This window comes from Stenella coeruleoalba, assembly GCF_951394435.1.
Source record: "Stenella coeruleoalba genome assembly, chromosome: 16".
NCBI lineage: Eukaryota > Metazoa > Chordata > Mammalia > Artiodactyla > Delphinidae > Stenella > Stenella coeruleoalba.
Window position 1 is genome coordinate 77,301,407 of NC_137162.1, and position 25,058 is coordinate 77,326,464.

The 25,058-nt window shown below is 43.6% G+C and overlaps 1 protein-coding gene across 5 annotated transcripts in view; it reads right to left on the reverse strand.

Annotated features, from left to right (window-relative positions):
- Window positions 1–2,341: 2,341 nt before the first annotated feature.
- The window catches only part of ACTN2 (actinin alpha 2), a gene marked incomplete at its 5' end in the record, with an annotated part of 79,069 nt that continues 56,352 nt past the window's right edge, over window positions 2,342–25,058 (reverse strand). For all 5 annotated transcript variants that reach the window (XM_079899811.1, XM_079899812.1, XM_079899813.1 and 2 more), the window contains 11 exons: window positions 2,342–4,446; window positions 6,623–6,781; window positions 7,690–7,755; window positions 9,707–9,853; window positions 10,629–10,808; window positions 11,727–11,861; window positions 14,442–14,624; window positions 16,566–16,706; window positions 18,386–18,494; window positions 22,819–22,969; window positions 24,844–24,991. In XM_079899811.1, coding sequence (XP_079755937.1) covers window positions 4,288–4,446; window positions 6,623–6,781; window positions 7,690–7,755; window positions 9,707–9,853; window positions 10,629–10,808; window positions 11,727–11,861; window positions 14,442–14,624; window positions 16,566–16,706; window positions 18,386–18,494; window positions 22,819–22,969; window positions 24,844–24,991 — 1,578 coding nt within the window. In that variant the 3' untranslated portion in view covers window positions 2,342–4,287. The remainder of the gene's footprint in view (window positions 4,447–6,622; window positions 6,782–7,689; window positions 7,756–9,706; window positions 9,854–10,628; window positions 10,809–11,726; window positions 11,862–14,441; window positions 14,625–16,565; window positions 16,707–18,385; window positions 18,495–22,818; window positions 22,970–24,843; window positions 24,992–25,058) is intronic.

Sequence of the window (25,058 nt, forward strand, 5' to 3'; positions counted from 1 at the left end):
GGGATCTTCCCGGACCGGGGCACGAACCCATGTCCCCTGCATCGGCAGGTGGACTCTCAACCACTACGCCACCAGGGAAGCCCTCAGTCTTTCAATGTTGAGTATAATATTAGCTATGTGTTTTTCGTTTCATACGGCCTTTATCACATTGAGGAAGTTTCCTTCTATTCCTAGTTTATTGAATGTTTTTATCATGCAGAGGTGTTGCATATTATCATATTCTTTTTCTGGGTAATTTCAAATGTCTTATCTTCAAGTTTGCTGATCCTTTCCTCTGTCGGCTCAAATCTTCTACTAAATCCCTCTAGTGAGTTTTTCAATTCAGTTATTGTGCTTTTCAACACTAGAATTTCAGTGTGGTTCTTTTTGATCATTTCTATATCTTTATTGATACCCTCCTTTTATTCATACACCATTTTCCTGATTTCCTTTAGTTCCTCTGTCCATGGTTTCCTTTATCCCTTTGAACATATTTAAGATAGTTGATTAAATGTCTTTGATTAATAATTCTAATATCTGAATTACTCAGGGATGATTGCTGTCCAATTCTTAATTCCAATGAATGGATCATACTTTCCTGTTTCTTAGTATGTTTTGTAATTTTTTTGTTGAGAACTGAACATTCTGAGTATAATGTTTTGGTAATTCTGGAAATCTAATTCTCCAACTCCACAGGGATTCCTAGTTTTTGCTTGTTGAGGTCTAGAGCCAAGTGAATTTTCCAAACTAATTTTGCAAAGTTTGTATTCCTTATTAGATACGATCACTGAAGTTTCTCTTCCATTGTTTCTGCAGTCAGTCTTTGACCTTACAAAGATTTCCTTAAATGTCTGGCTCCCACAAGGGGAAAAATAGATCCTGTTTCTTTAAATCCCCTCCTTGCTGGGAAGTATTTCCTTAAAAGTCCGGTGTCCAATGAGATTATAGAATTGAAGTTCTTTATCCCCAGTAGACTGCAAGTTCTTTTTTTTTTTTAATTTATTTTATTTATCTTTGGCTGCGTTGGGTCTTCGTTGCTGTGTGCCGGCTTTCTCTAGTTGCAGCAAGCGGGGGCTACTCTTCATTGTGGTTCACAGGCTTCTCCTTGCGGTGGCTTCTTTTGTTGCGGAGCACGGGCTCTAGGCGCGCAGGCTTCAGTAGTTGTGGCACGTGGGCTAAGTAGTTGTGGCTCATGGGCTCTAGAGCACAGGCTCAGTAGTTGTGGTGCACGGGCTTAGTTGCTCCACGGCATGTGGGATCTTCCTGGCCCAGGGATCTAACCCGTGTCCCCTGCATTGGCAGGCGGATTCTTAACCACTGTGCCACCAGGGAAGCCCAGACTGCAAGTTCTTTAAAGACAGGGACCATGCCTTATTTATCTTTGGATCCCCACTCTTTATCACAGTGCCTGCATACAGCAGGAGCTCAATAAGTCTTTGTTGAATAAATGACAATGTCTCAACTCTTAAGCTTCTTTTTTTTTTTTTAGCAAGGGACATGTGGCCTCAGTCAGTGCTTGCACCTGCTTTATGCCAGTGCCCACCACTGGCCAAAGCTTGTCTGTCTTTTTCTGCCCCAGGGCTTAGGTCCCCAGAAATTTCCCAGGGACCGTGGCCCCTGGGTGAGGGCTGTCTGCAGGGCAGCTCACTGGCAGAATAGACATGATGGATACTCCTGAGCTTGCTGTCAGCTTTCTCAAGGTTGATCTCGGCCAGATAAGAGGAGGCCTGGCTGGTACATGAAGGAGGTGCTTGATGAAAATGTTTGATAGGGGGACTGGTCTGACAGTGAGCGGTGTGCAGGCAGAGCGCCCAGGAGAGAGGCAAAGACCAACACCCACCTTCCACCCCCATAGAGAGCTGAGGTGGTTTTACGACAGAATATTCTTTCATGCATGGTAATAACAAGCATTCCAAGATCCACAGAAGAAAACGAAGACATGATTTTAAGGAGGCTGTTGCAATAGTCCAAATAGGAGATAAGGGCGTGGCCTAAGGCAGAGGCAGAAGAACAGAGACACCTCAGATGGGTTTTCTGATCCTAATCAGAATACCTACTGGGGACTCTGAAGTGATCTCCTGGGTAAAAATGTCTTCCTAATCCATTTAGTTTCCTAATCCATTTATCACTCACCTCTAACTGAGTCAAACCTTAATTCCTCATCTCAAATTTACCCTTTACCCTACAAGCCAGTCTCTAATAATTTAAGGAAGGCAAATACTAAACCAAATGAGAGTTTTTAATGATGATGGAAATTTTACATGAGAAAAGTCTGTGGTTAACCAAAGAAGCTGGTTATTCTTTGAAATAATAAAAAACAGGGATTCCTTTTCTTTTACAAATTAAGTTTAATAATTCAGCTTCAGAAATAAAAATAACTTCTAAAATGAGAGTATAAACATGTTAAGTGTTTTCAGAGTTTATTTCCTTTTTTCATTTATTAGCAGACAGTATTGATCCATTCTCTTGCCTGAATGTTGTAAAGAAATTAAAGTTTTAGGTAGATGAACTACCTATACCCATTCTAAAATACCACAAATCCCCTTAGTAGCCTCAAAGGCAGAACAACTTCCCATTTTTTCCTTAATGTTTATGGCTGGAATATAGCACCTGCTTGAAGTAAAATAAGGAGTCACAGTTCATCTAAATGACACCCCAAAAGTGTTTGGCACTGAACTCAAGGACTTAGATATTTCAGGAATTTGTAAACTATCAACTACTTAATAAAATGAAGCAAATTAAATGAAATTTATAAAGGCTGAAGGTTCTAAGAGGGCCAACTGTGTAAAGGTATTAAGTTACCAGATAGTCATGAATGGAAAATATCACATTTCCAACTACTGGTGGAAATCTACAAAAATCTGAGGAAACAAACTGTAGGTAACACATTACTGCTTTTCTAGTGACACTTTAATTGCTGTTTACAACTGTTTTTGTTTATAATTCATGTCCTGATCATTAAGGACTCAGATATAAAAAGAATGCCTGCTTTATTCTCTACAAGCTGTCAACAAGATGGAAAAACAGGGGAGGTACAGCATACGGTAGCACAAGCAGGAAAATGAACGAACACTGACAGATCTAGCTGATGGTGGGAGCCACTGGCATCTTCTGCAATGGGGCTTCCACGCAGACAGAGCCAGACTCAGGATGTGTTAGGATGCATCATCCAATCACAGCGGGAACATGCTCTGAGTGCTGGCAGAAACATCTAGGAACTCCTACTACACGAAATGAATTCACCTGAAGTATGTAAAGGTTCCACAGTGAAAGAACTTACCTCTACTGTTGTTGAGAACTAGTCCTTTCGTACTAACTCTTCCCTTCCAATGCCTTCTCTTCACCATATCATAAAACTCAAGGTATAAAGGAGAAGTTCTGCCTGGAGAGCTTATAAAGGTACCAGTTTTTGACTTGTCCCCGTTATGAACTACTATCAACACCTGTTTGTTTAAAAACAGAGCACTTACGTACGGTCATCTCTTGAGAACCTAACATACTAACAAGCTCTAGACAAAGTACAGAAACCTGGAATCAATAAATAATCCTAAAAAACTCATTTTACCTAGTGATTCCATCTTCTTCCCCAGCAATTAAACTGACTTCCATGTTTCCTGAGGTCCCTACTTTGGAGGATGAGTAAGGCATTGAAACCCACTAATTAGACTACATAGTCCTAAATAATGAAGAGCTGACTATAATTTCTATCTAAAATGTTTTAAGTACTAAAGATCTTTTGGGTAGTCTGTTTCTATTCCCTGGAAGTTCCATCTCACAATATTAAATTCAGCTAAAGAGGTGACAGTACCATTTATCTTAAACATAGCTAATCTTTGGATAAGCAAGAAAGTAAAACACCGGTATCCCAAATATTTTCCCCTAGGGATAACCATATAAGCATATTATATATATGAAGAATATTTTTTAAAGTATCAAACATTTACTATTATTTTTCTGCTCTTGAATCTTGGGTATTTTGGAATTTTCCCATTTTGTACATTTCTTCTGTCCCTGGGTCTTCCTAATTTCACACTACTCAAGTAATTTGCTTTGCTTTATCAAAGAAACCAACAAAACCCCTGATATTTCATTGCATTTGGCTAGAATCTCAGAAATAAACTTATTTGTTAAGTACGCTATGTCATCTACTGGAAAAACCTCAGCCATATTACATTGCTGGCAATAACTGAGCTGCAAAAAAAGTTTTCTCTCTCTTAACTGAATAAAGCTTGTCAAAGTTTCCAAGAAACAAACTATAACGAGCTTTTATTGCGTCCTGCTGGGACCAGCGATTACAGAACCCCGGCCTCACAGATCGCTCTCCCCGTACAGCGCGGAGGAGAAGGCGGCGTAATCCAGGGCGCCAGGCACGCTTCCTGGGCCCGAGTAGGCGGGCATCCTCTTGATGCAGTACTGGGCCTGGTCAGGAGGCAGTTCTCGGCGCAGCTCCTCCGCCAGGATGTACGGCTGGAAAAAAAATACACGTGTGTTTGCAAAATCAACTGCAGAAAACACAGGAACATAAATGGTTTAAATACACTGCTTGCATTTGTGTAATTTTAATAAAGGACTAACTGAATCACTTTGCTGTACACCTGAAATTAATACAACATTGTTAATCAACTATACTCCAATATGAAATAAAAATTAAAGGAAATAAATTAAAAATAAAAAGGACTAAAGGCTGGGTGTCTAATGTGCACAGTACTGGACAACCAACAAAAGGCTGAGTTTTACTTGTAATTCATCATCTAGCCAGCAGGAAATTTAATATACTCCATGAAGGCAAAGGGAGCAGTACATCAGTACTTCTTCAACTGAGCCATAATGCAAGTGAAAAATACTATGAGGTAAATTTCATACCAGAAAGATTAAGGGTAGGCTGGTTTACATCATATGCTGATGAAAACGCAGGATTATTTAATTTGAAATTATCAATGTGGTTGTTTATTTTAAATAATGTGATGTGCGCTTTTAGAAAATGGAGTCACTTTCCTACACAGTTTATTAAAAGCTAGCAGCATGTTACCACTGGAGAAAAGCTCTTTCTAAAACAAAACAAAACTGACATTGAACAATGGAGTCTTTTTTTTTTTTTTTCTTTTTCATGTCAAATGTCCAAGAGGAAATAGGGTAATTCTCATAAAACAGATCGGCTGGGCTTCCCTGGTGGCGCAGTGGTTGAGAGTCCGCCTGCCGATGCAGGGGATACAGGTTTGTGCCCCGGTCCGGGAGGATCCCACATGCCGTGGAGCGGCTGGGCCCGTGAGCCATGGCCGCTTTGCCTGCGCGTCCGGAGCCTGTGCTCCGCAACGGGAGAGGCCACAACAGTGAGAGGCCCGCGTACCCCCCCAAAAAAAAAAAAAAAAAGAATCCGCCTGCCAACTAGCCCTGGTCCGGGAAGATGCCACATGCTGTGGAGCAACTAAGCCTGTGCACCACAACTACTGAGCCTGCGCTCTACAGCCCACGAGCCACAACTACTGAGCTCGTGTATGACAAATACTGAAGCCTGCCCGCCTAGAGCCTGTGGTCCACAACAAGAGAAGCCAAGAGTAGCCCCCGCTCACTGCAGCTAGAGAAAGCCCACACACAGCAACGAAGACCCAACACAGCCAAAAGTAAATAAATAAGTAAATTTATTTAAAAAAAAAAAAAAGATTGGCTGGTCAAGATATATAGCAAATATCATATTGTAATTTATAGTAGGGTTTTTTGGGGGGTTAAATAAGCCTTGGTTTATTATCTCCTACATCAGTTGGACTTCCTCCCCTCCACCCCATCCCCATGATAAAGGATTCATTTTAAAACAAACGTAATTATTTTAAACAGTTTATCTTGTCTGATAAGGGTTTTTTAAGGTAATAAACATGGCCATGTTGATGCGTTTCTTTTTTTTTTGGCCGTACTGCACAGCATGTGGGATCTTAGTTCCCTAACCAGGGATCAAACCCACGCCCCGTGCATTGGAAAGTGGAGTCTTAACCAGTAGACTGCAGGGCAAGTCCCATGCTGATGTGTTTTAGAATCCTAACTTCCTTTCCCTCTCAGCTAGAACACAGGGTAAAGGAATCATAGCCCAAATTGAGTTTATACATACTGAGATGTTTTTATATTGTTTTGGGAAAGAGATTTGAAAATTCTGTATTTGCAATTAAATTTCTACTTAATTTCTAGGCTTCAGATAATGAAAAAGTAGCCAATTTTTTAAATGAATGAATGGCTCTATTTAACTTTGCTCCAGGGGCGGGGCACAGTGTCAGGGTCATTGGTCCTTGAGAGACGGTTCTCAGTTTTATAACATCTGAATTGCATTGTTCCTTCTTTCAGAGTCATATCTACCAACCCAGAATGTGAAGTAGGGTCGAACCAGAAAAACAGACAAAAAAACTGCAAAATACATACTCTCGGTTCCTTCTATAAAACTCCCCATAAGGACAAGCACAAATGCCAGGACAGAATGTCTGTGTTTAACCTGTTCTGGGGGCATCACTGTTATATTTACGTGATTTCTGAATTCAGTGCTGTCGTGATACAAAATGCAATACATCAAAATGGTTATTATTTGCAATGCTGTTTCCTTTTTGATTAGAATGAAGCAGTGGGCTGTCACAAAAGCAGAAGAAAACATGTCCATGCAGACCTTGTCGGAAGCCAGGATTCGGAAGGAGGCGATGACCTGCTCGGCGGTGTCGGTGTCGGCCGTCTCTCTGGTCATGAAGTCAATGAAGGATTGGAAGGTGACGGTGCCCTGCCCGTTGGGATCCACCAGGGTCATGATGCGGGCAAACTCAGCTTCACCCTGAGGCAAGGTTGCAAAGAAACATTTACTTCAACCGACAACTCTCAGCAGTGCCGTTCTCCTGCTTTTACCTGTTGGCATGCAAGTTCCTTTCTGCTTGAAAACTTACATAGTCCCTGCACTTCCCTTCCACTTTTGGAACAGATTCCCCTTATGGGTGACTTAAGTTTACTGCCGTCAAATGATTTTTAAACGTTGCTGTAGCATCAACCCAGAAGCTCCTGAATGTCAGAATTCCTTCCTCTCTCTAACCCATGTTGCCGTTGGGACTTAATATAGTTATGGAAGAGGAATTCAAAGAGGGTTAGGCCTTTTCTCAGACTACAGTTGAGAAGAATAATACTGCAAAAGAGAAGGCAGGTCAGAAAAGGGTTCTCATGATGCTTATTTGACAGTTCTGAGAGGAATCAAAGCAGCTCATGTTCAACATTACACATCAGCAGGTAATAGAGAAGTGAGGGTATAAGGGCACACTCACAGCCCACAGGGAAATGTAAGATTTCTTAGCTGATTTTTACTAAAAACTTTTTATCTTCTAAAATACTAGAGGAAAAATACTTTAAAATCAGCAAGAAAAGACACTGAAGTGTATACTCTCAATGGGTGAATTGTATGGTATGTGAATTATCTCTCACTTAAAGCTGTTTAAAAATCATCAGGAAAGTTTATGTTCTCTTCCTTCACTAGGAAAAAACCAGCTGACCGATGACTGAATGAAAATATATGTTCTGGCTCTGTGAAGTTATTTTTATATGGTACCAGGCAAACCTTCAAAAATGTTACCCTAGACAATGTAAGTCAACGAACCCCAAATGAGCTGCCATAGTTTAAGGCAGTTGTCTCCTATAATACAAATCTAAGCTCAATAGAATATCACACGGTAGTAAAATTTTCAACTTCTGTCTTACCAAGTCATAACCCATGGAGATCAGGCAGGCTCTGAAATCCTCATGATCCATCAGGCCATTCTTCCTCTGCCGACAAATACAAAGAACAAAGAAGTTGAGGGCTTCCCTGGTGGAGCAGTGGTTAAGAATCCGCCTGCCAATGCAGGGGACACAGGTTCGAGCCCTGGGCAGGGAAGATCCCACATGCCGCGGAGCAACTAAGCCCGTGCGCCACAACTACTGACCCTGCGCTCCAGAGCCCACGAGCCACAACTACTGAAGCCCACATGCCCAGAGCCCGTGCTCTGCAACAAGAGAAGCCACCGCAGTGAGAAGCTTGCGCACTGCAATGAAGAGTAGACCCCGCTCGCCAGAACTAGAGAAAGCCCGCACGCAGCAACAAAGACCCAAAGCAGCCAAATAAATAAATTATATAAATAAATAAATAAATAAAAAGAAGTTGAGAGTTAGAGGCAAAATAAAAAACTCTACTTGACCAGGGAACAAAATCCAACACAAGAAGGGACACTTTGAGATTTGCCAAATAATTTGTAAATGTCATCACTGACTTAGAGGAAGGACAGACCCGACACAGGGATGTTAGAAAATAATTTCTTAAAAAGGAAAAAGGAGGAAAGGAGGGTAAACAGCAGTCAAGAATGAAAGGAGACCACACATTCAAGAAAGCAGGAGGGACTACCCAGTGCCAGTGAAAATGACCTCGTCAGGAGCTGCCCGCTGCCACCCACCGATGGCCGAACACACTCTAAGTGTTCTGAGAAATCCTCACGCTCTCGTGGCCCCAGGCAGTCCTCACTTGTAAAATTCCCCCAAAGATTAAAACATGGCTAGGACTCACACTGGAAAGTTACCCCGCAGCTACTCTCAGGCCCATGTCCCTCCAAGACACAAAAATCCTTAATTTAAACTATTACACTTGGCAGGTTCTGCATTGTCTGCCTTTGAACTTTTGTTGCAGAAGACAGTCTCGTTATCCTAGATTCAAATAAATTTGGGTTTTTTTTCCTATGAGGTGGCCCAAACGATTGAGGGCTGTCTTCGCATAAGCCCGGGTGGATGTGTGTAGGGACGATGATCAATTATTTCCCTCCACAGGAGGAAAATGACTCAACCTGAAGGAAGTCAGGTCAGTGTTACAGCATGTTTTGTACAGTACAGTTGTGCTGAAGCCAAGCTAACTTTAATGTCCAACTCTGTGTATAATTCTTTATTTATGCCTCAGCTCCCTGATCAGAAGTCTACTTTCTGAACTCTTTGATAGGCCTGAATATGGCTGGTCTAGAGCAGAGGCATTTTAAGAACCATTTAACTGATATCTGTAAACCATAAACAGGGTCCCAAGCAAAGTAATGAAATATACTTACTTTGTTACGGATCTTTTAAGGAATGGAATGTGGCCTTAGGAGTCACTTTTAACTAGATGATAAGCAAACTGGGCATTTTCTTGTGAAGAACTGGTTTTACTCAATTGTATTCGAATCAAAATACTAGATAATATTTTAAGAGCTGCACTTAACTTTTTATATGATCACCATTTTGTTGGTGCATTTTCCTTCAACATTCCATGAATCAATTTTGTTAATTAAAAAAGAAACTTAAATTTTATGGCAAAAGAGTAGGCTAATTTTCATCAGGTGCTTCACCTAAATAGTTAATTAGGAAAAGTTCATTACAGCTTTGTATTTAAGTATTTAGAAAATGTCCTAAATCCCCAAACCACATTTTGGTAAGGGTACACTTTCACTTAGAACAAATCTAGTGTTGATCCCAACTACAAAGGCATTCGTTAAGTGCTCTGTATAAAACAGCCCACAAACCCAGACTTTGTGTCACCTTCAGCGACATCAGAGCTTAGCACACTTCATTTCGGAGCCTCTTTTCCTTTGGCCTTAATCGTCCTGTTTCCCCATAACCTTTAAGGACATTAAAACTTAAAATAATAGCATGAATATTATTTCAAATACATCTTTTGATGTCCCCAGTGGTGCCTTTCAAATAACTAGAGGGAGTGAGGTACCCTGTCGAAGTGGTTGAAGGAGGCTCTGAACTCATTCATCTGCTCCTGGGTGATGCCCTTCGCATCTCTCATCAGGATCTGGGTCTCCACTTCGTTGATGGTCCTGGCAATGGTCGTCAGCAGCAGCTCCCAGCCCACACGAATGTGCTACCGAGGGAAACATCAAACGATCAGCTCCAGGTCCTCCCAGCAGGTCAATCTTGCCTTCCTCATTTTCATTTTTTTTTTTTTACACCTTTATTAGAGTATAATTGCTTTACAATGGTGTGTTAGTTTCTGCTTTATAACAAAGTGAATCAGTTATACATATACATATGTTCCCATATCTCTTCCCTCTTGCGTCTCCCTCCCTCCCACCCTCCCTATCCCACCCCTCCAGGCGGTCACAAAGCACCGAGCTGAGTCAACCCAAAGGGAGATAAGTAGGGCTTCCCTATGCTTTTTTTTTTTTTTAATTCTACTTTTCCACTTTTTTCGAGATTCTATAGTGGGAAATACTCAGAAGTGAGACCAGGGTTCTAGCAGTGACAACTGGCACTGTGAAGATAAAATATACAATGTACAGTGTATTATCTGTCGTTAGCGTTTACCAAATAGCAGGACAGGCCCTGGATTATACCCACTGGCCAATTTGCAAGATCAAATTGGGTCAAACTGGCCAGAACGTAATAGTCCAATTTCGGTTCATTGTTGTGATAATGATGATGATAAAGTTGTTAATTATCATCACCGTCCTCAACAACTATGTAGCGCTTGATCTAGTTCACAAAGCTTTTTCACGTACAGTAACAGGAAAGGTTTAATGATCCCTTTCATACTTATAGAACAAAACAGGAACAGATGGAGACCAATGTGGGAGGAAAACACCCTGAGAAGGTGAAGTGGTCACAACCAGAAACCAGAGCACCGCAGATGGCTGTACCTCCATGGTGTAATTAGTGTGCTTGTTGTCGAAGACCAGGGCCTCCTGGATGAGCTGATGGTCACCTTCCAGCTTGTCGATGTTGTTCTTGTAGTTGATGATGTTGTGCTCGTACTGCTTCAGCTGATTCATCTGGTCCTCCAGGGCTCCCGTGATCTGGATGGAGCTCCGGGCAATCTCCTGGTGGAGGCATGAACAGGAGAAGAAAACAAGGTGAGCCGGCCTTTCAGGTTACTACGGGGGCCTTCCTGCTTCTGCTTCCAATGCCACGCCGGCATCAGGCGGCAGCTAGAGACACTTGCTTTTTCAGATAAAGTGGGAAACAGGATAGTACTGCAGCATGAAGCAAGCTCTATTTCTAGTCTGTCTAGAGAATGGGGAAAAAAACAAAACAAACCCACCAAGATCCATAAAAGCAAAGCAAGACGGGTAAGAAAGGAGCCATTTAGGCCTCTTCCAGTGAACACAGAAGCCTCCCCAGGCTGGAGCTGCCTCTTCTGCAGGAGGCCAGGGGATGGTCTGCACGAATGCAGCTGCCAGGGAGATTTCAGACCACTGGATGCTTCATCACCGGTCAAAAGAATTTCCTAGATTTTTAGATGTCCTCCTCTTAAGAAAAAAGTTAACATTTTATCACCAAAAGGGAGGCTGGGAGAAGAATAAATAGGCCAATAAATGTCTCTTGGCTGTTCTTGGTGATAAAATGAACCCAGCAATCAGTGTCATTCAAAGATTACTTTTCCCTGAATGTTCTGAAAATGCCAAGTATTTGTGACTCGTTAGGGACGGACGGTGTAAAACTCTAGGTCCTGCAGAGGCTGAAAACTGAGGAAGAGCCCCGTCACCATTCTTAAGGACAGGATGAATGGATGGCAGCAAGAACAGCCTCAACTTTGGTGCACAGGTGCCCTCCCTGCCCCCCGCCCTGCACTGACGCTCATGGGCACCCAGGCTGCAAGAGCTCAGGGGCCATCAAGAGTAAGGCCCACGGAGACCTGGATGGTGCTCTCACGGCACTGAGTGGAGACAGGTCGTCGTGTCAGCTCAGGGACCGATTTGGAGGCTGTGACAGGCTCCCTCTGAAGGTCACTAACCCACCTCCATCTTGTTCTGGATCCAGGGCCCAATGGCATTGGCCTGTGCAGCGAACTGGCGCCGCAGACGCTCGTTGGCATGCTGGCGGGCCAGCTCCTCCTGCAGCGACTGGTCCCGGATGGGCACGAGCTGCTTCACCTGCCAGGGTTCAAGGGCAACAGAGGTTAGAGGCCAGCTGTGGTCTAGGAGGAGGGACCAAGATCGGTGGTGGTGGCTGAAGGGCAGGGGTGGGAGCAGAGAGAGAGGGAGGGAGAGTAGTGGGGAGGGGAGGAGAGGTAGGGAGGGGAAGGGGAGTGGGGTCCCTACTTTAGGGACTAAAGGAAGAGCTCAGTCTAGCCTCGACTGCCACCCAGTGCCTCCACTGCCTGCTGAAAGACTGGCTAAGTCTGCAAGAGGGACACTGACTGTTCCTCTAGCCAGGGGCTCTTGGCCTGCAGTACTAACCCTACGGGGAGCTGGGTCCAGGGTGCAGAGAATTTGTGAACTTGAATGAAGGAAAAGTGGCATCCTTATTTTCACCACCCCTAATGGAAAATGAGCATTTCCTTTGATTATGAATGCGGGCACCAAATCCACTGTGACTTTACCACAATAGAAATCACAGACATTCTCATATATATCAGTTACTGCCTGCCTCTCAAAATATCATATACACTCATCACTACTCACAATTATTAGACCTGCTATTAGATCACGGTTTAAAATGTGGTAGTAAAGAAGTACATACATTACTATATCCCAACTTTAAATATATATATATATATATATATATATCTCCTTTCATTAAAATTTATTTTTTACCCAAGTACCATTGATTTACAGTGTTGTGTTAATTTCAGGTGTACAGCAAAGTGATTCAGTTACACAAATATATATAAAATATATTTTACTAACTTTTTTTTTTTTTTTTCTTTTGCAGTACACAGGCCTCTCACTGTTGTGGCCTCTCCCGTTGCGGAGCACAGGCTCTGGACGCACAGGCTCAGTGGCCATGGCTCACGGGCCCAGCCGTTCCACGGCATGTGGGATCTTCCCGGACCGGGGCGCAAACCCGTGTCCCCTGCATCGGCAGGCAGACTCTCAACCACTGCGCCACCAGGGAAGCCCTTTAATAACTACTTTTAATGTAATTTATTTTCTTTGTAACCTTAAGTATTTTTTATGAATTTACACATATTATTATCAGAAGGGATCCATGGGCTTCCCTGACTACCAAGTGATCCAAGACACAAAAAAAGTTGAGAACCCCTGCCAGTTTCAGGAGTTCAGTCCTATATGATGTTGGACCACAGGAAAGTATCCTACCCTGCCTACATCTTTTCCATTCCATTTGTACCCTGTGATTTACACTTTAATGCTATGTCTCAGTTCTTTTTGAATCTGCAGACAAAAGAGCTACTTCAAGAAGGCTTTTCTGTGTGTTGGCAAAACTGCTGCTAAAGACATTATTATTCAATGTACCTTTTACAGAACTCCCTCTGGCAAATTTTGCTTTATAACTTAGTGACAAGAGAAAAGTTTGTCTCACTTTAAGAAATGACACATTTCCCTGTTTTTTTTCAAGGAAACTACTTAGCTCAACACGTTTCCCTCTTCACTCCGGCTGTCAGAAGAACAGAGCTAATTTTAAGGTCAAACACAATAACTAATTATGGTCTCTCAGATGAACACTCTCTTTCCCATACCTGTTTTTTTTTTTCTCTTTGCATCGTTTATAACTAAACGACTGCTGAACGTGTGTTTTTATAGCAAGCCACCTCAAATGCACGCGGTGGATTTCTTAAAGACTAAGTAGTAGCATACTAAGATGATCGTGCCTCAATTTAAACAAGAAAATAAATCTTTCTTAAGAATGAGACAAAAAGGCTCAAATGATCCCATTGGACTATAATTAAGTCTGTACGGTTTCCCCAAATATAAGAGGCAGCAAATTAGCAGGAAGTCCTTTGGTTCCCCAGATACAGTTTTCTAAGTAATTTTCCTGCATTTAAAATTCACACACACTTGGGACATGTCTATCCCATATTCTAAAAATTCTTTAACGAAGTACTAGCGGCAAGCTGATACCATCAAATTTTCAGTTGGGGTTTTAAAAATAGTTTCCTTTATGGTATTAGCATCATAACCTGTACTGAGTTTGCCAACATTGATAAGGTTTTCCTTAAGGACAATCATTTCTACTTTCTTTCCTTACAAATCACAGAAGCTGCTGAATGGATTTAAGAGTATAACATATTTCATCTGTTAAAAACAAGCCCAAAATAGAGTCGAGTGCTAAATCCCACTCCACCAGACCAAGATTTAACTTAATTACAGTTTCCACTCTCCCAGAAACGGAATCTTAGTCAATCAGTCATCTGGGTAGACCCCTTCCCTCCCCTAAAGGAAAGTAACTCTGCAATAACCAATCTGCCTTTTTTTGGCCAGATAACTTCCCTGTTCCTACTCCCTTCTGCCTATAAAAGCCTTTCATTTTGTTCAGCTCCTTGGAGTCCCTTTCTGCCAGCTAGACTGGATGCTGCCCAATTCGAATCGATTTTTGCTCAAACACTTAAAATTGTTACTATGCCTCAGTTTCCCTTTTAACATGTCTATGAAGACAACCCTGATCGTGAGGCAATGTCACGCAGTCACTCTAACTCCCCCAGGGCTTCACCTCTTCCCTCCACCTCGGCTTCGAGAACGTTAGCCTCGCCCCCTCCCCCCTCAGTCGCCCACCTTGTCCCACTTGGACCGGATCTCGTCCACGGTGACAGTGCTATAGGGGTTGCTCGAGCTGATCCTGATGCTGTAGCTCTGGATCACCTTCTCCACCTCGTTCTGGATGGCCAGGATGGACTGCCGCTCGCCGTCGGCCTCGGGCAGTGTGGCCTTGAACTGCTCGTGGGCGGTGATCAAGCTCTAAGCCAGAGACAGAGAGGAGAAAACCCGACTTACTTCAGTGTGAATTTTACAGGCTTGCTGTTCCCTTCAGCATGCGTTTAAATGACTTTATAACTGCGGGAATCTCCAGTGGAAGACAAATTCTGGATGTCTTTAGAAAAGCTACCTGGTGCACAAAAGTCAAGTTCCTCGAAAGGGGTAAAAAAGATCTCCTGTTGACTCCCTGGTGGCTATTAATCCAAAGTCTTCAAAAAATAATTGTTTTCTTTTTAAAAAACTATGTTTGATTTCATCTTATATGATCCCCAGCTATTGTTTAGGTCTTACTCGCCACTGACATACAGAACTTAAATTAGGGCTTCCCTGGTGGGGCAGTGGTTAAGAATCTGCCTGCCAATGCAGGGGATACGGGTTCGAGCCCTGGTCCGGGAAGATCCCACATGCTGCGGAGCAACTAAGCCCGTGCGCCACAACTACTGAGCCTGTGCTCTAGAGCCCGTGAGCCACAACTACTGAGCCTGCGTGCCACAACTACTGAAGCCTGTACACCTAGAGGCTGTGCTCCGCAACAAGAGAAGCCACCGCAATGAGAAGCCCGTGCACCACAACAAAGCACAGCCCCCGCTTGCTGCAACTAGAGAAAGCCCGCGCACAGCAACGAAGACCCAACGCGGCCAAAAATAAAAATAAAAAATAAATAAATGTGTGGCTGTGTCCCAGTAACACTTAAAAAAAAAGAATTTAAATTAGCTGCCCTTTCTAATGACCAAGTTTACCTATAGCCCAAGAAAAGAACCTTTTCACATTTGCTGCCTTTATACCTAAAGATCACCAGGAAGTACATCCCTTTCTCCAAAAGAAAAGGCCACAGAAACCAACTCCTTCCCCTCAGGCTTTATAAAACCTCCACTTAACAACCCTATACCCTTGGACCCTAAAGTATAAGACAGCAGCCCTTTATACTCAGCTGTAGGAAGGTGCCACGTGGACCACCTTCCAGGGCGAAGCTAACACTCAGTTCAGGTGCTACAACAGATCAGCTGCTAGCACACCTTTCACTAAACAGAGAAACTACTTCATGCATCAAGTATGGCTTCCAAGGCATAGTTAGACATCTCACTTTTTCCAAAAATAAATGGTTTTAGGTTGCCAACCTCTGCTTAAGAGTCTATGCAAGAAACACCATCACAGCCTCTTTCAGAAGACAAAGGCAATGTTCAACAAATTTCTTGCCTCTTACACCCCGCTGCAAACCCTTCTAGAATGGTCCTTGGCAGGAGATATGGGTTCAAATCCCAACCTTCAGTATTTCCTTTACATCTGGATTCTTTTCGATGACCTATCTATTTTACAGAAAAAAGAGAATCTAAAAGTATTTTCTCTACATTCCATTATACGTCAAATTCAGTATACAATGGTCTCTAATATATTGGGTCCTGGCTATTGGAGAGGAACGCTCCTCCCTAACTCGATCACTTAGAGGTCTTATTTACAATCTGAAGCTCCAGCAAAAATCAAAAGCAGAACATTTCGGATGGTGGGAAGCAGAGGGTACTGATTGGTGGCTTCTTATGCTTTATGATCCGGCAAAACCCTATAGATCTTAACGAGGGGTAATATGCAAACATTTGCAAAGTAGTTAACTCAGCAGCCAGTAAACTCATAACTTGCTGTGACTAACCCCAAGAGCATATGTCTGTCTTGCTCGTATGATTCCACGTTCCATTTTAAAGAACAGACCCTTTTAGATGTAGTCACCACTATCTGGCTGATGTTAATTTAGTTGCATTAAAGAGTGGTATACACATTTTTAAGCTAAAGGCCAAAGGGTAATATGGGTTTTCTAACCACATTTTTTTTTAAGGTAAAAAATGAAACAAAACCAAAAAGAGAACTCTAAGTTTTTAAAATTACGATTCATTTCTGGTACAGTGAGAGCACAGAGCTGGCTTCAGTTACCTGGATTTCCTCAATGCTGTGGACAATAAACATGTCTTGCAGATCCTCCATGGCGCCTTCCATCCAGTTGTTGAAAGGAGCAGCTCTCTTGGCAAACTCCAGGTGAAGCTGATCGATGGTTTCCAGCAATTTCTCAGTTCTCTGGAGATCAAATAGAAACCAGTGTTATCATAGGTTAAATCATAAAAATTCTCTGAACATGTAAAGATGCACTCCAGAGCAGTAAACTATTATCTGACTTTTTTCTTTTTAATGTATTTATTTATTTATTTTTGGCTGTGTTGGGTCTTCGTTTCTGTGCGAGGGCTTTCTCTAGTTGTGGCAAGCGCGGGCCACTCTTCATCGCGGTACGCAGGCCTCTCATTATCGCGGCCTCTCTTTTTGCGGAGCACAGGCTCCAGACGCGCAGGCTCAGTAATTGTGGCTCACGGGCCCAGTTGCTCTGCGGCATGTGGGATCTTCCCAGACCAGGGCTCGAACCCGTGTCCCCTGCATTAGCAGGCAGATTCTCAACCACTGCGCCACCAGGGAAACCCTATCTGACGTTTTGATGGTCGCAATCCTCTCATCATTAGCTTGTGTATACAAAAGATGAACTGATGTTCAAATGATGAGGCTGAGCCCTGCAGGTCTCCGAAGTGCCTTGTGCATCAGAGATGGATTTAACAACATCCAGAGTCACGCTGTTCTGAAAGTACTTAAAATACTCCTCCACATGCTACTCTTTTGAAAACTGAGAATCCACATAGGGTATAGAGGCACTTGATTTCAGCTAAAGCAGTACTTTGTAAGTTATAGGACCTGATTCCCCAACCGTGCTGGTGCACAGGAAATTCACGGTATCTTCCTCATTTTATAATCAACAGTGTGCCTTTCCCAAAAGTCGCCTAGAGAAGACGGAAGGAACTACAGTTCCATATTCTTAAATCCTCATTCAGGATTTCACACAGAGACCCTCTTTGCCTTTCTGAGCACATGAAAGCACAGGGCGTTAAGCCACCAAGAATGGCACTACGCGCTTCCTATGGCAGACAGGGCGGGGAGCTGGCACGGAAGCGTCTGGTATCTTCAAGTCTTCCATAATTAGATTCATTTTTCCTCCTGTTCTAAAATATTTGAGCTGTCTCCGTTATATGCCTGGTCCTTCCTTTCTCTCAGCCTTTTTCTTTAGGTGGATATGTTAACCGCTGGCTGGCATCCAGGAAGCTTGGTATCACATGTGTTAAAAGTTTCATCAGAGTCAGGGTGAAAAGACTCAGAAAACTGCTAACTGCTTCTTTCTGTCACGTCGTCTGAGTCTTCCGTGGTGAGAGACGATGAGGTTCAGCTAAAAACCAGCTGTTTCTCCAAGCCTTGTACTTGAACAAGGCCAAATTCATCCTGATTCTGTTTCATTTCCATTTTTCCCTACTTCAACATGTGTTGCCATTTTCCCTTTGCACATCTCAACTTCCGTTCCTCCTGATTTCCTGACTCATTCATGGCTCAATTTACTCTCAGATAAGGACTCTGGGGGAATTATCTGCCATTACTACTTCACACAAAATGAGTTTATACCGTTATCTCATTACTACTACTGGACTTTTGTTTCTTTAATTCAAAAGGATGCATCACTGCCGTATGGATAAATTACAGTACAAAACTACCAACTTTCCATTTCCCTCTTCCTCCTACTTTTCATGTTCTCTGTAGAAGCTCCCTTCCCTAGATAATCTGTTTCGATTTATACACACCATACCACAGAAAAACAAAGTAACAGTGACTTACTGAAAGAGCCCCTATTAAAAGATTTCGTGCCAACAGGTGGCTTGGAGACTCACCTCCAGGGCCTCTCTCCTCTTCTGAGTGAGTGTTCCCAGCCTGTCCCACTGGTCACAGATTTTCTGGCACCGATCATTGATGTTCACAGCATCGTGATAGTCCAGTTCACTATCAGAAGGGAAAATAAAGAATGACTTTCCCAGATGACGTGAAGAAAAGTGGACATGGGCTCAAAATAAACAGATGATAATTTAAAAAAAAAAAAAAGATCTGATGGGGAACTGGCAGGATATTTCAGGGTTTTGTTCATCATCACCATCACAAACATGATCACTATTCCCTTACATCATGAGAAGAATTAGTAAAACTCTTGGTGGTCAGCAGATTTCTAAACAGAGAGAAACGCTGTCTTCTCGACACTGTAGGCTAACTCTATTCTCCCTTTGTTTTCTTGGCCAGGCCTCCGGAGTGCATTATTTTTAAGTGGTGATGTACCTGTAAATGAAGCCAAGTATCTGACCTGGAGGACAGTCCCACGGGCTGTGCTGAAGCCACGGGGATGGGAACATCAAATGAGTCATGCGGGAGGGAGGGAGGGAGGGAGGGATCAGCTTGCACCCCTTCGTGTCCTCGGCTGCCCTCAAAGGGCACAGGGCTGGATGGGGCACCACGTCCAGAAGGGGCACTGGGCCGCTAAGCCTGGCAGGACAGAGTCCTTCCTCTTCTGACAAAGATTCCAACTCATCTTATGCCATTCGTGTGACAGCAGGAACAAAATGATTTCTCACTCCGTAGTCCCTCTTCCTCTCCAGCCCCGTCTGTACATCCTAACGGGATCTTGGTGACGTGAAGTAACTTGAACTTACCATTCAAGCAGATTCTCGACTAGATGGTTAACCTGTTATCTCTGGGGGTAAAAAGTTTGAATCCTGGACAAAATGTAATCACCCTTTTAGTTAAGATGAAAGCAAGACTCAGGGAGGTTTAAAGACATCTTCAGGAGACTTCTCCTTCAAAAATGGTCCAAGGTGAGGCTTTTAGGAAACTCCCTCCTATCCATCCAAATCCATTTCCCTGAAGCTTAAGTTTATTTCTTCTTCCAACTCTAAATGAAGGCAATGGTTGTTTATTACTTGTTTTTTTCTCTTAAGTGATATTAGCTTGTCCTTATTGAATGTTACTGTTTCTTTTACTGAATAAAGAAGATGCATACAGTTGTGATCTGAGTGTCATTTCAGTGGGTAAGAAGCTCCCTATCACCTAATGAAAGCCTGTCCAGTTCTTAAGAGCAGCTTTCTACATACACACATTTCACTAATTGAGATGGATTGAGATTCTGTGCTTATTATTATAACCAGGTAACCAAAACCAACCAAAATACACCAGCAATGTGCACAGCCTTGAATACAAAGTGAAAAGGCCATGGCCCTTCAAAATGCAACTATTAAAGAACAGAAAGATTTCAAAAACAAAAACCTAGGAACCGTCTACTGATCCACAATGGAGACATCAACGCTAATCTCTCCGTGGTTATCTTTAGGGTGTATATTTTTCCCTCTTCTCTAATTCATACGTACTAGCTCTATACCTACTTGCTTTCAAGAACTTAGGGTTTGCATAACTGTGCATACTATTTTTATTTTTTTTAATTTTTTTAAAATAAATTTATTTATTTATTTTTTGCTGTGTTGGGTCTTCGTTGCTGCACGCGGGCTTTCTATAGTTGCAGTGAGCGGAGGCCACTCTTCGTTGTGGTGAGCAGGCTTCTCATTACGGTGGTTCCTCTTATTGCAAAGCACGGGCTCTAGGCGCGCAGGCTTCAGTAGTTGCGGCACGCAGGCTCAGTAGTTGTGGCTCACGGGCTCTAGAGTGCAGGCTCAGTAGCTGTGGTGCACAGGCTTAGTTGCTCTGCGGCATGTGGGATCTTCCCTGACCAGGGCTCAAACCCGTGTCCCCTGCATTGGCAGGCGGATTTTTAACCACTGCGCTACCAGGGAAGCCCTGTTTTTATTTTTTGTACTTTAAGAACTGCACAAACATGTTTGTTATTTTAGAAAAGGTAAAAAGGAAAGGGAGACTAATAACAGTAAGATGAGCACATCTTTAAATTCTGTGGTTCCTCTCGACTGTGTAAAGAAATACACATTGAAGATAACCGAGAATAATAATAATATAAAATTATTACTTAAATTTTAAGGGCAACACTTAAAACCATTCCAAATTACTTCTGGGAGCTATGATAGAGCATTCAATTGCTTGAGTTTCTCCCCCTTATTTTATTTGTAATTGTTAACAAGCAGCCAAACAGCCAACATGCAAGAAGCATGAGAAATAAGAGTAAGGCCACAAACACAGCGAACAAATTAGATATGAAGACCACAAACAATTAAGAATATATTTAGGCAAGGCCAAATAGGAAGACACTCTTAAAAGAGGCCATCTCTGTTAATTAAGGCATTTGCTCTGGTTAAGAATGAGCAACATGGGGGTCTTAAAATGTAACATATCATGATAAACATGTATTATTGGTTGTTTAAAGTTATCATTATGTGACAGGCTCTAAAAATTGTGCAAATATATCCGTGGTTATAATGAGAGAGAAGTAGGGAATGAAATTCTGTACTTATCAAAAAGAAGCAAGGGTCTTAAAAAAAAAAAAAAGCAAAAAAAAAGCTTAGAAACACTGCAGGGAGGCCCCTCTCCCAGAGGGTGGCCACAGCCAGAGGCAGCACCACCTGGACCAGCAGGACCTACAACTCCCACTGGGTAAACCAGCCTGGGCTCAACCTCATGCTAGCTCCTCCCACAAAATAAAAAGCATGAAAAAGAAATGGCACTTATTTGACAACAAAGAAAAGTGGGGCCTTAATGTTTCTTGTTTCAGAGGTGTCTTGTTTTTGGTTTCTGGGCGGGCAATGTGGTCCCGTCTCCTGCACCCAGGCCTGGGTGAGGCCACCTTTGCGAGCCGTGCTCTGTCCTGTTACTTGTTTCTCATTCTCTTGGATACGAAGCTGCCTGTGCTGGGGCTGGGGGTGCTGCCCAATGGGAGGACACAGGGATGCTACCACAATCAAAGCACCAGAGAGGAAGTCAGTGCATCTCTTTATATATTAAAAAAAGGGCTTCCCTGGTGGCGCAGTGGTTAAGAACCTGCCTGTCAATGCAGGGGACACGGGTTCGAGCCCTGGTCAGGGAAGATCCCACATGCTGCAGGGCACCTAAGCCCGTGCGCCACAACTACTGAGCCCGCGCTCTAGAGCCCGTGAGCCACAACTACTGAGCCCATGCGCCGTAACTACTGAAGCCCACGCGCCTAGAGCCCATGCTCTGCAACAAGAGAAACCACTGCAATGAGAAGCCCACACACTGCAACCAAGAGTAGCCCCCACTTGCTGCAACTAGAGAAAGCCCGTGCCCGCGTGCAGAACAAAGGCCCAACGCAGCCAAAAATAAACAAATAAAATAAATAAATTTATTTTAAAAAAAGGACTTTTTTTTTTAGACTCCACGTATAAGTGATATCACATGATATCTGTCTTTCTCTGTCTGGCTTACTTCACTTCTTCACTTAGTATGATGATCTCCAGGTCCACCCATGTTCCTGCAAATGGCGTTATTTCACTCTTTGTTATGGCTGTAGTGTTCCATTGTATATATGTACCACATCTTCTTTATCCATTCGTCTGTCAATGGACATCTGTCAATGGACATTTAGGTTGCTTCCATGTCTTGGCTACTGTAAATAGTGCTGCTATGAACACAGGGGTACATGTATCTTTTTAAATTTTAGTTTTCTCCAGAAATATGCCCAGGGATTGCAGGATCATATGGCAACTCTATTTTTAGTTTTTTAAGGAACCTCCGTACTGTTCTCCATAGTGGCTGCACCAATTTACATTCCCACCAACAGTGTAGGAGGGTTCCCTTTTCTCCACACCCTCTCCAGCATTTATTATTTGTAGACGTTTTGATGATGGCCATTTTGACTGGTATGAGTTAGTACCTCATTGTAGTTTTGATTTGCATTTCTTGAATAATTAGCAATGTTGAGCATCTTTTCATGTGCCTGTTGGCCATCTGTATGTCTTCTTTGGAGAACTGTCTATTTAGATCTTCTGCCCATTTTTTGATTGGGTTGTCAACAAGGACCTACTGTATAGCACAGAGAACTATACTCAGTATTTTGTAATGACCTAGAAGGGAAAAGAATCTGAAAAAGAATAGATATATATATGTATAACTGAATCACTTTGCTGTACATCTGAAACTATCAAACACAACACTGTAAATCAACTATATTTCAATTAAAACAAAAAACAGGACCAATCCCATCACAGGGTCCTCTGGCTTGGTTCTATGGATACATCTAAGACAGGACAGGAAAGGCAAGCTCCCCTGCCCCTCTCTGGGAATGCCCGGGGAAGCTCTCCACCGAGTCCTCGCTTGGACCCAGGGCTCAATGTCAGCACTGGCACCCACACAGAGCACGTACTTGAGCTCCTGCGCGATGGCCGCGATCTGCTCCACGCGGTCCTGGTGCGCCGCCAGGTCGCTCTCGAATGCCTCGTGCTTCCGCAGCAGAGCCCGGACTTCGGTCAGAGACGCCGACTCGTAATCCTTCTGCAGCAAGATCTGCTCTTTGCCTGCAATGGTTGTAGCAAGGGAATGTGAGTGCTGTCACACTTCAGCCTCTATGCAAAGTACTGGGTGATTCCATAGAACCAAGAGGAGGAAAGAAGGACAGCCCCGAGAGGCACGGGCCACATTTCAACTGGAATTCAGGCTGTCACTCTGCTAAGGCCCCGAGTCCCTCTGTGTTCTGAAAGCTCGTGTCTACAAATACAGCGCGGAAAGCGCGCTGAGCACTTTCTAAATAACAAGTCTGTGATAAACCTAAGAAACAAGTATCTGACTTTCCCGTGAGATGCTCAGTTAAGTTAGTAATTATTAGCTCACAGAAATTACCTGGAATTATTAGGTAAAACACTTGTACTCTATTTGTCTGCCCATGGGCTCAACCTTTACTCCAATTCTTTTTGTTTGAAAGCTTTATTCTTTTAATGTGGTTAAATGCAGCTTGTGATTTTTTTTTTTTTTTTTTTTGGCGGTACGCTGGCCTCTCACTGCTGTGGCCTCTCCCGTTGCGGAGCCCAGGCTCCGGACGCGCAGGCTCAGCGGCCACGGCTCACGGGCCCAGCCGCTCCACGGCATGCGGGATCTTCCCGGACCGGGGCACGAACCCATGTCCCCTGCAACGGCAGGCGGACTCTCAACCACTGTGCCACCAGGGAAGCCCCCACCTTGTGATTTTTTATGTAATAACATTAGAAAAATTTCTCTCCGAAACTCCACCTATTTCCCCACAAATACTTCCTAAGTTAAGCAACTGCTGTGGTTATAACTGGACCCATTTTTATTCCCTGGTTGATGACCTTTAAGAATTTAATTCCACAAAGCTAGACATGGAAAGCAAATGTTCACATGTTTAATGACAACACAGCACTTACCATCTGCCAGATACCAATTTTACTACTTTATAAATACAAACTCATTAAGTCTTCATCAAAACCCTGTGAGGGAGGTATGGTTGTTATTCCACTTTGGAGAGGACGCTGAGGCCCTGAGAGGTGAGAATGCATCCAAGGCCCACAGCTGGGAAGTATCAACTGCACGTCTGTGCCTGTGACCGTCTCGCTGAGCAACGCCAACAATCAAGCAGCAAGAAAGCAAAAGGGACCCAAGGGATGAGGGGAACCTCCCTGCCCTCTCTCGAAATAGATTACCATGCAATGAGGTGAATGTTTTCTTCTTTAACCTCAGCAAACAGCAGAGCCAAAAAAATCATGACCATAGTATCACGGCCATGGAAACGGGTATGTCTGCAAGGCCTGAAAGGAGTAGATGAATCTAAGTGAAACAAAGGAGTTAAGACTATAGAAAATCACACCTCGTGTTCTTCCTTTCCAAGCAGATTTTCTAAGTGGGCAATTATGTTGCTTTGCGGCACTTAATAAACCTTCTATCAGCAGAAGCTAGTGTCTGGGCCAGGGCTGTCTGACCCGCAGTTAGGGAATAAACAGATGCTTGTGGAATTAGATAGAAGAAAGCGGGGGAGTCAGGAGGAGGCGGATACCTATGCAGGTAAGTGTGGGAAGAACGCATTGTGAGCCCTGTTTTATAAAAACATCCATCTTCATACTCACCTCCATTTTTTTTCTTTTTTCTTTTTTTTTTTTTTTTGGCCATGCCACGCTGCTTGCGGGATCTTAGTTCCCCAACCAGGGATTGAACCCGGGCCACGGCAGTGAAAGCGCCGAGTGCTAACCACTGGACCACCAGGGAATTCCCCACACCCACCTCTTGAAGAACCGCAGTACCTGGGACAGCACACGAGAGAGGGGCGGGGGCAGCTGCCCACAGGGTCACAGGCGCCAGGGACAGTGGTCACTGCACATGGGGCTCTGTCCATAGCTCAGGCCCGATTCTCCAGGAGCCCCACCGCATCCTGTGGACTCACCGTAGGCCCAGGTTTCGTGCGTGGACGCCTTCTGCCGGAACTTCTCTGCCAGGTGCTCCACGCGCTCCAGCCTCCGGATCTCATTCAGCAGCCATTCCTCGTAGCCCTTCTCCGCCTGCTCCAGCCGCTGCCAGGCGCCCGCGATGTCCTGGGATGGGTGGGGACCGGCGAAGGCGCGTCCGTTATGCCCTGGCCTCCTGGGCCTCTCTACGAAT